This window comes from Zootoca vivipara, chromosome 11 (genome assembly GCF_963506605.1).
Source record: "Zootoca vivipara chromosome 11, rZooViv1.1, whole genome shotgun sequence".
NCBI lineage: Eukaryota > Metazoa > Chordata > Lepidosauria > Squamata > Lacertidae > Zootoca > Zootoca vivipara.
The window spans coordinates 29,316,993-29,331,456 of record NC_083286.1 but is presented as its reverse complement, the minus strand read 5'-3'; the positions used below and the strand labels follow the sequence as shown (position 1 = coordinate 29,331,456).

The window sequence follows — 14,464 nt, the reverse complement described above, 5'->3', positions numbered from 1 at the left end:
CAATAGCCTAAAATTAGGGTGCTGGGGGGGGGGGAGTTTTCCAGTACTTGTTTATCATCTGGCTCAAACTGGACATTTTTCTCCACAATCAAGTTATTTCAATGATAATCTAACATGCCTTGTAGGTTATCAGAGTGGAATTAATTCAGGCTTCCAATGGAGGTACTATTGGACCAGATGGAGTGGCAAATGTGATAATTCCTGCCAATGATAAGCCATACGGCACAGTTGCCTTTCACCAAAACTTGTACCGAATTCAAGAGCCACTGGAGAGGAGTTTAGCTGCAAACATAACAGTGAAGAGAAGGTCTGTTTAATACCTTGGTTTTTTAAGTGTACTGACTGTGAATCAGGGTGGATTTGATTTAAATCAAACTGATTTAAATCACGATTTAAATCACGATTTAAATCACTAGTCAGTAAGGCTTGATTTAAATCATAGTTGATTTAAATCATAAAGACTAATTCTTGCTGGTATAACTTTATTATGCAAGTAGATGAAGATTTTTAGAATAACAACTTTTCATATTAGTTTTTTTATCCTCAGTTTAATAGGTTAATCATTCATATTTGGACAACTTTACTGTTGTACTTAGGAAGGAGAAAAATAATCATTACCTTAATAATAACAATTTAAATAGATTTATTCAACTGAAACAATAACATTTCAGCAAATGTTATTTGCTTAAACAAACATCCATGTTTGTTAACTAATTTGGCTAAACAAAAACAATATATATATATTTTAAGAAACTTAGACTGTCAGCCCAGCCTACACATGAAAAACTTAAATACTGTCCAAACAATCAGAAAAATATTGTTTCTATTCTATTCACTGAACTTCTTGAAACTTAGCACTGAAGGGGTTGCTTTTGTATTCATAGGTTTGTAGAACAATAGGATTAAGGTCTTTTTCTCAACTCTGTTCATGTTATAACATTTTTGCTGTGAAGAAGAGGCATGTGATCTCTGTTGAGTCAAATTCAGTTTTGAGAACTGCAAAAGTAAACCAAGCACCTGTGATAATATCTTGTAGGCAGAGAAACTGCCCAATAATCTTACAAAAACCTCTGGAAGAGGTGAATGGATTAATGGAATTCATTTACCCCCAAAATTAAACATATACAACCTTATACTACATAATTAAAAAACTAATCTTTATTTCATGATGGAATAACCTTTGGATGGCAATATGCTTTCCTCAAAAAGCATTTTATTTAAAAAAATCCAATTTAAAGCAAAAAAATCGATTTAAATAAAAAAAATCCGATTTAAATCAAAAAAATCCGATTTAAATCAAAAAAATCCGATTTTTTTGATTTTTTTAAAAAAATCATTGATTTTTATCCACCCTGCTGTGAATTATTCTGTGTTCTCCTGCTATTGTATTGTTAGGTTTGCTTGTAAAAAAACTGTTTACAACAACAACAACAACAACAACAACAACAAGTGGTATACTATATTTTTTTCCGGGGGGTACGCAGGGGTATGCATTTTATGAATGCGTATGGCCTCATTGAAGGGCATTATTTCAATAGGAGTAGGAAAATGAGAGTACCCCTAAACATTTTTAAAGAAAAAAAGCCCTGCTTATAAAACAAGTGAGCACATGGGGGAAAGTGGATTTAAGACTGAGACCAGTCTTGTGATCTTACATCTGTTTAAACTGAAATGAGTGAGATGCAGTTGATAAGAATTGGGAAGACTAAGGGAGCTCTTGAGTGAAGGAGGTCACAGAGGAAAGACTTCCAGCTCAAGCAGGCATCAGGAACAGGTTTGCTTGTTCCAATATTTGCTTACTCACCAGGAGAAGTCAACATAAAGGACTTAGGATTTAGACATGAAAATGATACACTCTATAAGCTTGTTCTTCACACTTTCATTCTCTCATCCCATTGCCATTTCTTGCTTTCCCAGTTTTCTGGGTTGATGTTGCATTTTTAAATAAATGTGAGTGGTGATAGTTTTAAAAGTTGTATTTAAATGATGAATATTTTTGCAAAAAAATTCTTATTTATAAATATTGTAACTAGAGAAACTGTGACAATTAACATAAACTCCTTGCTTATCACAATTTGTAGTGGTGGAAGATTTGGTCGGTTGCAGATTTTCTACAGCACTTCTGAAATTGATGTTGTAGCTCTGGCAGTAGCCCAAGGCCTAGATGTGCTATCCTACTATGAAGCTGCTGTGCAAGGAATTCCAGACACAATTGAGATGACCAAAGTGAATGTTTCAACTAATGACTCACTGAACACTTGTGCAACTCTATGCCTGAAAGAGCCAGCATGTTCAGCCTTCACCTCTTCCAATGCCTTTGGAATTCCTTCATGCATTTGGGTGGCAACTTGGGATGGCCCAGTAACCAACAAGTCAGGATTCTGGACATACAAGAAAAACCTTACCACCGTATCCTCTCTTTTTAGTACACAAGCAATTGCAGGTAGTGACTATGAGTCTGTTACAAGGCAGTGGGTGATAATGGCCGAAGGAGTGGAGTTTGCAAATCTCACAGTAACCATACTTCCTGATGATTTTCCAGAAGTGGACGAGAAGTTTGTCATTTCTCTGTTAAGGGTTGAGCTGCTGAACATCTCTGCCAGCATTGAAGATCATCCGACCATAGGACAACCAAACACCTCTACAGTGGTCATACTAATGAACGGAGATGCCTTTGGTGTGTTTGTGATCTACAGCATCAGCCCCAATACAACGGAGGATGGTCTTTATGTAGAAGTTCATGAATGGCCTCAGAACACTGTGCAGCTAATGATTCACAGAACGGAAGGTAGTCTGGGACAGGTGATACTGGAGTGGAGTATAGCTGGTGGCACAGCTACCCCAAATGTGGATTTCATAGGTGAAGGGGAAATCCTGATTTTTGCAGAAGGTAAGAAGTTTGGGAGGATACATAATAATAGCACAATACATAAGAACACAAGAAGAGCCTGCAGTATCAGGCCAATGGCCCATCTATTTTTTTTTAAAATAATTTTTATTAATTTTACAAACAAAACTAAACAAACTACACAGACATACAGACATACAATATAACACTGTCCCTTCGTTTCCCCTCCACACACTGGTTCACCTCTGCCACCAGTGAAACCCGTGTGCTTTGAGAATCAAAGGGGTCCATTGTAAGTTGGGTTTAGCCTCCCCCCTCCCTCCTCCCCCCTCTCCCCCCCCTGCCACTGAAAGGACAGGAGTGGAGGAGCTCTGAGGATTGGCTTCCCCCAGCTCTTTCATGAATATACATTGACAAATACAAACATAATAGGGGAGAATTTTAACTCCCCAATTCTTAATACCTTAACCTAATACTTGTGACTTCCTCGATAGTCTTCCTCCTGGTTTTCCTTAAACAAAATCTAAAATATGGCGGGTTTTCTATTTCAGTTTAAAATCCTTTTCTTATAATATGGACTCAACCCTCCTCCTTTTCCATGCTGCCCTCCCACAGACCCCCTCCTGCCACAAGAGGAACCCGTGGGGCACAGCATTTCCAAGGTTCCATTATATCCCCTCCTCACCCCTCTGAGCACCCCCTGCCACTGAGTATCTCAGAGTAAGGAAAGGAGAGTAGACAGCTTTCTGCCTAAACCTAACTTAACTTACAAAAATTTACATTAACTTAAATTCTTTCCTAAGCCGTTCTTATTATTCCCTCCAGAAAGCACAACTTTTCCCATTCATATTTACACTCCATCTCCTCTCCCTAAGTCTTTTCCCCCATTTGGATCAGCATTTCCGTTAACAGGCCAAAATTTCAAAAACCGTCTCTCAGAAACTAAAAACAAAGTCTTTTAACTAGAATATTCACCCCACACCCATTCTTTCCCATATCCATCTCCAGGCCCTTGTCCCCCCCTGCCCCTGTCTTTCCCATTCCTCCTTAACATCACCCCACATTTCAACCCCTCCAGGATCTTTAAGTCCATCAATCCTCAAATTCCATTGCTTCTCATTTTCTTGCTCTGCTTGATTTTCTTCCTTTTGAGGTCCATGCTTTGCTTCATCCCAAACATATTTTTTAAAGTCCAAGTCCTCTTTAAGATTTTCATCTAGTTGTTTCTCTTGGCATCCAGATTCAGTCTCCACAGTCTCGAAAATCAAATTTTCCTCTAAATCCTGGACTTGGACTTCGTCCTCGTCTGCTGGTAAATTGGGATGCTGCCGTTCCTTGTAGATATCCTCCCATATTTGTAGATAGTTTAGCACAGCCTCCTGGAAGGCTCGAGAGTACTTTGTTTTCATATTTCTCCTGACCGCAGACAAACAGGAGGTGGAGGACAAAGAGGTGCTGGAAAATTCCTTTCTCAGACGGTCGACTCCATTTTGGCTGTTCTTTTCCTTTGTCTTTTAACTCAATCACAAATCCATTCTTGATTCCAATATTAAATAGTTCTACCACATTTTCAGTCAATTTTTACTGATTTTAACAGTGCAATAAATCCACCCGGTCTTTTGACAGCTTGACAGCTTTTGACAGCTGTCAAAGCGCTCTCCCCCTTAATAATGCTGTACCTCAAGGGGTGCCGGACTCGGGAGTTGAGAGGGTTCAAAAAGGTCTTTCTTTCTCTCGGGTCCACAGTCCCAGATGCCTTTTGTCGTTCAGCTTAGGATTATTTAAAGCGCCTCCCAATTTTCCATTAGGAAGAGACCGACTTCCGTTTCTTTAGAGTCTCTCCTGTTTTTCCAATTAGCAAATTTAAAGTCCGTAATCGCAGTTCCACTTACTTTTTGGAAGTTTAAATTTGTTCGGAAGAATCTGCCGCTTGCCGGGTCAGGACTCGGAGCTTCACTTCTCGAAGGTAAGATATAGCCCAAAATGGCTCCCGCGGTTCCACCCCGCCGGCTCTCGATCGCTCTATTGAGCTCTCGGGCAGCGGGGGATCCGCAAAAAACGGAGCAACCGCTGGGCACGTGAGTCACTGGGACTCTCTACCCGGTGTTTTTACGGGGAATCCGCTCGCTCTGCGGACCTCCCCCCCCTCCGCGAAGCCAGGGACATCGGCGCGCGAGGTCCCTGCGTCCTTCTCTCCGCCGCGACAGACCGGAAGTCCTCCAATGGCCCATCTAATCCAGTGTCCTGCTCTCACAGTAGCCAACCATATGCCTATGGGAAAGCAGCAAGCAGGATTTGAGCAAAAGAACACTCCCCTCTCCTGTGGTTTCCACCAACTGGTATTCAGAAGCACTGCTGCCTCTAGCTGTGGAGCCAGAGCATAGCATTATGGTTCTAACAATCAATAGCTCTGTCTGTTGTACAATCACTGTCCTTTATGGCGAGCTTCAGATCAACACTGAATGAAGGCAGACCGGGGCCCACCATAAGGTAGAATGAGGCAACTGCCTCGGAGAGCAAATAGTGTAGAACATTTAGTGGCAAGGAGGTGCCAAAGGGCAGAGTTGTGTGTGCCATGTGGCTTGCCCTACACCCCACAAAGTAGCCTGCTGCTTTCTTGGGTACAGCAGAGGACAACCATCACAATTGTATGGCATATAGGAGGCATCTTTGTCTTTTGCTTCGGCCAGCCAAAGGTCTTGGGCCAGCCCTGGCCGAAGCCTGTGTGATGCACAGAGCAGGGAGCAGACACATTCTTTCTTCTTAAAACATAGTTTAAATACAATGAGTGTATAAAACATTGTGCAGACTCATCAAATAAAGAGGTTCTTGGTCATCTGAGGTGTATAATCTCAAAATGAATCCATATCACACATACCCTGCCCCAAACAGGAGATAATATTTCAGTTTCTTCATGGAATATATCCATGGGTGAACTGATCTTGTGAACAAGGCAATTCAGCCTTGCAAAATTTGAGCTGGCTCATATGTCACGGTTGATCATTCTCCACAAGGTGGTAAATTTGTGATCAGAAAATAGTTTTGTGTAATTGTATATATTAGCAGATATGGCCAATATGAAGATACTTACTTGGTTGAAATATATATACCTCGTCTTTTTACTGAAGATCCCGAGGCAGCTTGCAGTATATTTAAAATGCAATAAAATAGATTAGTCTGGATGACTCGGATCACTAAACAGCAATGGTGAAATAAATAAACATATTAAATAGTACTATGAACTGAATTTGCCCTCTTATATGTTAGCCCCCAGAAAGCGGTTCAGTTTGTTTATTTTAAGCATTGGGATGATGACTGCTGAAACAGTGGTAGCACTGATTGTGTAAAAGCCTTTCATTTCTTTTGTCAGGTGAAACAAAAAAGACAATCACATTGACAATTCTAGATGACTCTGAACCTGAGGATGACGAAAGCATTATCATCAGTTTGATTCACACTGATGGTGGCAGCCGTATTCAACCCAGCTCAGATACGGTCACTGTGGTTATTCTGGCCAATGACAATGTGGCAGGAATTATTAGCTTTCAAACATCTTCGAGATCTGTCATCAGTCATGAAGGTGGGTTCCTCTCCATTTTCACTACTCTCACTCTGTGTGCTATCAATCCATTTGCCTATGCTTTCTCTCAGTAATGGCTTACTTTGATTTACCACGCAGGTTGAAAATGGGAAAAGAAAAGAAAAGGGTCTTTAGCCACATATATCTATAGTACATCAGATATCAAACAAGCAATAAACTTTTTTAAAAAATCCCTAATGAGGAAAGAGGAGAAAAAAATTCATTGTCCACTATTTTGTAGAGATTCAAGGTCAAACTAGACATGATGCAAAACATATCTCTGCATTTAATTTGCACATTTTGCAAAATGCAAATAGCAGCCATGCCAGACCATGTGTGCTAATTATTGGGATTACAACAGGTGGGAAGGGGAAGTTTTACCATTTCCTCATCTGCTGCTCTGGTCCTGATGAAAACCAATGGGATGGGTGCCAATGGGATGAATTCTTTGTAGAAAGCATTTTCCTCAGAACTTGCAACAGGAGAGAAAATGGCTAAATCCACCTTCCTTACCTGCTGCAGTCCTGATAATCATCAATCTCACTAGGGACTTCTATTTGCAATGAAATTGTGCACGTTAAAATACAGGGATTCATTTGACATCTACTTTGGCCCCAGTTTTGCTGCTTGCAGTTCATGTGCAAGCCTCTGTTTAAAAACCCCATTCAATTTCTTTATCTCTTTCACAACAAATTCCAGAAATATTTAATATATATAAATAAGCTAGGCCATTTAAGTGTTAGTAAGGACAAATTCATGGCTCTTCAGTGGTGCGTGAGCCAATCTACTACAATCCAAGTACTTCCTAGCAAGAATAGAGCTTGCGCAGTTCCCTTGCTTCCAGCAATATTTAGCCGTTTTTGTTGTTGTTTAGTCGTTTAGTCGTGTCCGACTCTTCGTGACCCCATGGACCATAGCACGCCAGGCACTCCTGTCTTGCACTGCCTCCCGCAGTTTGGTCAAACTCATGTTCGTAGCTTCGAGAACACTGTCCAACCATCTTGTCCTCTGTCGTCCCCTTCTCCTAGTGTCCTCAATCTTTCCCAACATCAGGGTCTTTTCCAAGGATTCTTCTCTTCTCATGAGGTGGCCAAAGTATTGGAGCCTCAGCTTCACGATCTGTCCTTCCAGGGAGCACTCAGGGCTGATTTCCTTAAGAGTGGATAGGTTTGATCTTCTTGCAGTCCATGGGACTCTCAAGAGTCTCCTCCAGCACCATAATTCAAAAGCATCAATTCTTCGGCGATAAGCCTTCTTTATGGTCCAGCTCTCACTTCCATACATCACTACTGGGGAAACCATAGCTTTAACTATACGGACCTTTGTCGGCAAGGTAATGTCTCTGCTTTTTAAGATGCTGTCTAGGTTTGTCATTGCTTTTCTCCCAAGAAGCAGGTGTCTTTTAATTTTGTGACTGCTGTCACCATCTGCAGTGATCAAGGAGCCCAAGAAAGTAAAATCTCTCACTGCCTCCATTTCTTCCCCTTCTATTTGCCAGGAGGTGATGGGACCAGTGGCCATGATCTTGGTTTTTTTGATGTTGAGCTTCAGACCATATTTTGCGCTCTCCTCTTTCACCCTCATTAAAAGGTTCTTTAATTCCTCCTCGCTTTCTGCCATCAAGGTTGTGTCATCTGCATATCTGAGGTTGTTGATATTTCTTCCAGCAATCTTAATTCCGGCTTGGGATTCATCTAGTCCAGCCTTTCACATGATGAATTCTGCATATAAGTTAAATAAGCAGGGAGACAATATACAACCTTGTCGTACTCCTTTCCCAATTTTGAACCAATCAGTTGTTCCATATCCAGTTCTAACTGTAGCTTCTTGTCCCACATAGAGATTTCTCAGGAGACAGATGAGGTGATCAGGCACTCCCATTTCTTTAAGAACTTGCCATAGTTTGCTGTGGTCGACACAGTCAAAGGCTTTTGCATAGTCAATGAAGCAGAAGTAGACATTTTTCTGGAACTCTCTAGCTTTCTCCATAATCCAGCGCATGTTTGCTATTTGGTCTCTGGTTCCTCTGCCCTTTCGAAATCCAGCTTGCACTTCTGGGAGTTCTCGGTCCACATACTGCCTAAGCCTGCCTTGTAGAATTTTAAGCATAACCTTGCTAGCGTGAGAAATGAGCGCAATTGTGCGGTAGTTGGAGCATTCTTTGGCACTGCCCTTCTTTGGAATTGGGATGTAGACTGATCTTCTCCAATCCTCTGGCCATTGCTGAGTTTTCCAAACTTGCTGGCATATTGGGTGTAGCACCTTAACAGCATCATCTTAGCCGTTTACCTGGGCCTATTGAGACTTTACCACTTCTTTCCTGAACACCTTTGCTTCTAGGTGACTCCCACTGATGTTAAGAAAGCATTCTCCCATGGTGTTGCTATGCTGTGCCTATGACTGGAATCTCTTTCCTTTGCTGAAGGCGCCGAGTAGCTAGGTCTTTATATTTGATTTGCTGTAAGAGGCTTTTGTTTGCAGCTGTCTGTGGCCCTTAAGTATATGAACTGTTTAATTTCATTATGGATAATCAGTACAGTTAATACACACTTGGCTGTTTTCTAACAATAATGACAGCAGTAGCTATAAACTGTTGTTATACTTAAAAGGAGTATTTCTAATCCATAAGGAAGAGCATTGTTAACTAGTGGAAAGGTAACAGCATCCAGAGCACAAACACCTATGTTAGCTGCTTGCAATCTCTTCAATTCACAGTGCTACCCTAGACCACTTTAGCCAATGGATTAAGTCAATGGGATTTGTTTCCAATTTACTATGCTTTTGGCTGCATGCCAACTCCTGGTGCCTCTGATAATAATCAGTGATATACAAACAGAGGTGGTGGTGTACCAATCCTATACATGCATACATTGTACTCAAACTTACTTCCAAGCAGGCAAGTATAGAATTCCTTGTCAAGCGTATGAATGAAAAATAGCAATATTATGTTACCACTGGTGGAAATTAGTCATGTGTATTAAATGGTGAACAAACTAATGTGAAATTGACATTGATAGCTGCATACCCTCTCCCCCTGCAATGGTTGGAATTGACCAAATCTTGTTTTGTTAGTACTGTATTTAAAATGTGGATGGTGGGACCTGCATGCCTCTTTCATGTTTTTGATGCATTTTCTGGTACAGTGTTGCCTTCTCTTTGAAAGAGTGACAGTAGCTGTTAAGCAAAAATCTGCATGCATTAGATGCACTTTTACTAAAGGTTCTGCAGGTCCTGTTAGATCAACTGCCTAATCTATGTATATGCTGTATCTCTGGTATGTGAAAGGTCATCATTACCATTTTGGGGGAAGTTTTCACATAGGTCACCATTGTTGATTCTGTGCTGCTGTATGCCTGAGCTTTCTTACTTTTCTTTCTCGCATTAATGGCTCTCATGCGCATGTCAAAGCAGCTGTTACCTGACATGCTAAGAAGAGCCATCAATGAGCACAAGGAATTAACATAAACTATATGGTGACCTTCATGGACTCTGTTTGCCACCAACTACGTTTTTGTCACGCGCGCACGCGCGCACACACACACACACACACACACACACTGTAACATAACATAATTTTATTATGGTCAAAGACCAGCTCGAAAAGCACAACTGGGACAGCTTCCACAAGAATAAAAAAAATACATTTAAAACATTGTACATTTCATTTTTATTAATTAGTGTTGGGGTCATCAACATGTTTCCATATTAGGAAAATCCAGCCCATTAAGGTGCTCCCTCCCTGAAAGAGGCAGAACCTAGCCTTATTACTCAACTAATCTGCCATCTTGGATGCACTTATGGTTTCCTGAGTTCTTTACACCTACCTCAGAGACCCACCTTTCCACTGCTTCCAGCACTAACCTGTTGTGATGAGCATCAACCAATGTTGATGAGGGAATGAAAGTCACCATTCTGTCATCAAGTGATGACTTGATCCTCAGATTGTTTATCCTAAAGGAATTCAGCTGAAGCAGAGGGAGCTATTCTCGAGAAATGGTTTTGAGGACTGCAGGCCATGATTTTGGAATTATGTAGATGATAGTTTTTTAAATAATAATAATAATAATAATAATCCCTTCCTTCACACTATCTTTCAAAAACATACCATACTCCCTTTATCCATTAGAATGAGGGAATTCTTAACATGTGCCCTTGTAATTCTACATTGCACAATACTACTTCCAATGGTATCAATCTTAGGTGTAATAAAAGCAGATAAAATGTCAACTCCTCAAATGATTGCACTACATACCAAACTTGGCCATTTTTCTTACTCAGTAATGTGCCCCAAGATTTCCACTTACTCACTGGGGACTTCCCTATCTCCCATTCTATTCTGTTATGCCATGTATGACCAAGTTGAGATTCCTGCATTACAGGGGGGGTTGCACTAGAAAACCCTTGGGATCCCTTCCAATTCTGCAATTCTATGATTCTCTCCTCCCCTTGCACCTACAGAAATCTGTTCTAGGGGTTCCCCCAACCCTCTGAAGCAGATTTGGGGGTGGTTTAGGGTATGTGGGGTGCGGGTTGAACAGTAGAAAGCACCATTGCACATGTGGAAATCTTTGCATGGACAGGATGCATTAATTGGATACTGCTCATTACCGTGGTCCAATACTGTACTGCCATCATTAAGGGACTGGAAGTAGCCTGTAGAGGCTTTGATTTTTATTATATCTCATGGACATGCTCATTGTCATGCAAACACCATCAGACACATTGAGGACTGTTCCTGACATTACATGTTTTAATTTCAACCACCATCTGATGTAGTCCTCTTTTAGACAATTTGCGAGCTACACTCTGTATCATAATGTGTTTTATTGTGAATAATATAAAATTGTGCTGTATAATGGTGTGTTGAACTATATTGAGTCTTATTTGTGCATTTTGCTATTGTGAGCTTTTATTTACACTTTTATTAATTTGCTTTTTGATATTGGTGCAAAATTCTCAAATAGGATAAAATGTATTTCAGTACAGTACAAAATATTATTGGGGTGGGGTGGGGGTGGCGGGATTATATTTTGTTTCTCCTCCAAAACTGCTACTCTGGGCAGAAAGGAAAAATTCAAACAGTTAGAATAAGACATGCATTGCATTTATGCAAATTGTATGTGGGCTTATTGCTGATATAACCTTAATTTTTGTATCTCTACAAATAGTTCCTAGAATTCCTAGTGCAGGTTCCCAAACACTTTTATAATTCTGGATGACATTAAACAAGGTGTTGCTTTGTATGAATTAATGGTTTGAATGCTTTTTTAAAAAAATAGTTATATTATTATTTTGGTGATAAATACATACAATCCATCTTTGATCATTCAAAAATAAAATAGTGACTGCACACTTAATATTATATTCTGCCAATATTGCAAATGGCAACCATCTAATCTGAAAATTGTCCCTTTGTTACTTTCCTTCCAGTGCCCTACAGCACATGTTGTTTTATCACTTCCAGTTATGCAGTTATACATGAGATGTGTATTTGGAAGTAATTATTGTAGTACAGTAGTAACTTTTAGTAAAACAAAAAATTAAATTGTGGTCTATGTAGATTATGGAAATTGAGAAGGGCAGTAAAACAAATTCCCCAACTATTGTGAAGATCCAGTTCAGCCTTCCCTCCCGCCCTTCAGTTTTGAAATCTGAAAGCTTTGCCAGTGATTAGCCTGTCTTTCCACTGAAGTAGAACAATCTTAAGTGTATTTCCATGGCAGGGACACTGCCACTACCAGCTGCTGGCCCACTCTGGCCAAAGTAGAATTGGGGAGAGAGCAGTTTTTGTTTTCCATTCCACTAACATGAAGAAAGCTACCTATGCTTCCTCTGGTGTCATTTGGGGCCCCAAACAATGGGGATACAAGGAGACATTGGAACTGGCAGTTCTTAGACCACTTTCTGAATGCTTTTGCAGCCCCCAGTTTCACACCTACTGCCTTCATGAACACTGCCTGCAGTAGATCTATGCCTCCTGGGCTTTCTGTGAGCATACTTGGAGCCCTTGTGGTAGGCATGTTTCCCCCACAGTGAAGCTCCTTTCCGTCACCAGAGAGGCTTTCCCATTCCTTCCTATACTCCCTCAGTCACATCTTCTGTGAGGGTGAGAACTGCTGTCTTGGAAGCTTACTTTAAAAAAGAACAACTAAGTTTGGATTCTCATTTTGCTCTATCCTAGTACCCCATGTGTTTTCACAGTGTGGGTAAGGAATAGCCATATATGCACAGCCTGGTTATAATTGTGAGTTAAATTTTAAAAGACAAATACTGTCCCCTCCACTTTTATTTACAACGAAAACAGAATTTAAGAGTTTCAGAAAAAAAACATATTCAATAATATGAAAACAGTTCATAGCAATTACACTTGCACAAAAGGATGCTCTATGTATCTAATGTGTAAAATAAATGTTCTCTACTATATTTACATCTTCCTTCCTTTGACCCATGCAATACTGTATGTACTGGCAAACTGAAACTTTGCTCACCTGAAAAAATGCAGTAGTAATACATAGGCAGCATAATTGTGACAGGGCCATAGGTTTTCTGCAAGTCAAAACCATTATTTATTTTGTAAATTTAAAGGTAAATTTTGCATGTTAACTTTTTGTGCATGCTACAGTGTATACAGTTCTTGGTTTATTTATTCACATCAGTTATACTTGTTTGCTTATTTCAACATAGTTGCTAATTCTTTACAATATCAGAAAAGGGGGGCCCCCACAATTTTACGCATCTGGGCAACATTAACCTATTAGCAAAACTGTACTCCATCAAAAGCATTGTCATGGTCTTGCAGAAAATTTGTGTTCCTGGCATATACTTCAAGTCTTATATGTATTACATGTACATTAGATGTGTATGCATTACATCTATACTTATATTCACATACTAAAGTATGAATGAGCAATATCTATGCACATGATATGTCAAACACAGGTAACGATTAACTTTTTGTGAACTCTTCCCTCTGAATTCAAAGAAAATTGTAACACTGATGTTATCATGTAAGTTTTAACTGAAATAAATGGAATCTACAGGTAATTACAAGCATTTTTTTGCATGCATTGTGTAACATTCCACTACAGTGCAATGTTACATTATATGTATCTTTCTTGTAAAAACTACTTTAAGTAATCACATGAGACAGCTAGTACATACAGCATTTATTTTTTCTTTTAGTTGACAGGAGTTTATTTTTCTCCCTCTTGCTGTTTTTTTTTTTTTTTGCATGTTCTGGTGGTAATTTGCTTTCAGTTGTGTTTATACTTAAATTCTTTGCATGAATTTTATATATTTCCCTGCTGCTTTGTAAAGACAGATTTTCATGATTCAGCATTCCAACAAATCTGGGTCTTTTTTCACTAAACTAATTCATTAATAGGATGTCTAAAGCAAGGGTTTCTATATACAGTATATATATATATAATATACCTGATATTTTGTTTTTTTAAGAATGCTACTGTGATTATTTCATTTACAGTTTGCATGCTCTTCAGGGTCTTTTAAGAGCAATCATGGCAGTGGAAACAACTCACCCAAAACTTCTCATGCACATTTGCCATTATAATGACTTGGAGCTCTTAAGAGCACATTGGTATACTTGAAAAACTTCTGTTTGCTGCAATGGGGACTGTACAGGAGAAGTTCCGGGTGGGTTATACACAAAATTTGCATCTCTTTCCTTGTGGTCACTATTGTGTTCTGCTTTCTTTAATTCCTAGGAGAGTTGCTGTCGTTTCATGTCCTAAGGACTGCCCCAGGAGCAGGGAATGTCACTGTTGATTGGAAAATTGTTGGGCCCCACTTGGAACATAATTTTGAAAATGTTTCTGGCATGCTCTTTTTTGGGGAGGTAACTACAAAATGAATACATAAAGAGGAAGTATGAATGGCTGCAATTAAGCACAGCAGATTTCTTTCCTTATCAAATTGCTTACTTTACTGTCTTCGAAATCCAGTGCAAAGCTCTTTATCAGGGTAGGGATTGAGTGGTTTGGATGACAACCTGTTTCATCCCACCCAGCAGAATATCA

At 39.7% G+C, this 14,464-nt stretch overlaps 1 protein-coding gene across 1 annotated transcript in view; it reads left to right on the top strand.

The window, feature by feature from the left end:
• The window catches only part of ADGRV1 (adhesion G protein-coupled receptor V1), a 251,651-nt gene that overhangs the window by 57,739 nt on the left and 179,448 nt on the right, over positions 1-14,464 (top strand). Inside the window, exons 32-35 of the mRNA XM_035100245.2 lie at positions 126-307; positions 2,082-2,890; positions 6,219-6,428; positions 14,153-14,283. Coding sequence (XP_034956136.2) covers positions 126-307; positions 2,082-2,890; positions 6,219-6,428; positions 14,153-14,283 — 1,332 coding nt within the window. The remainder of the gene's footprint in view (positions 1-125; positions 308-2,081; positions 2,891-6,218; positions 6,429-14,152; positions 14,284-14,464) is intronic.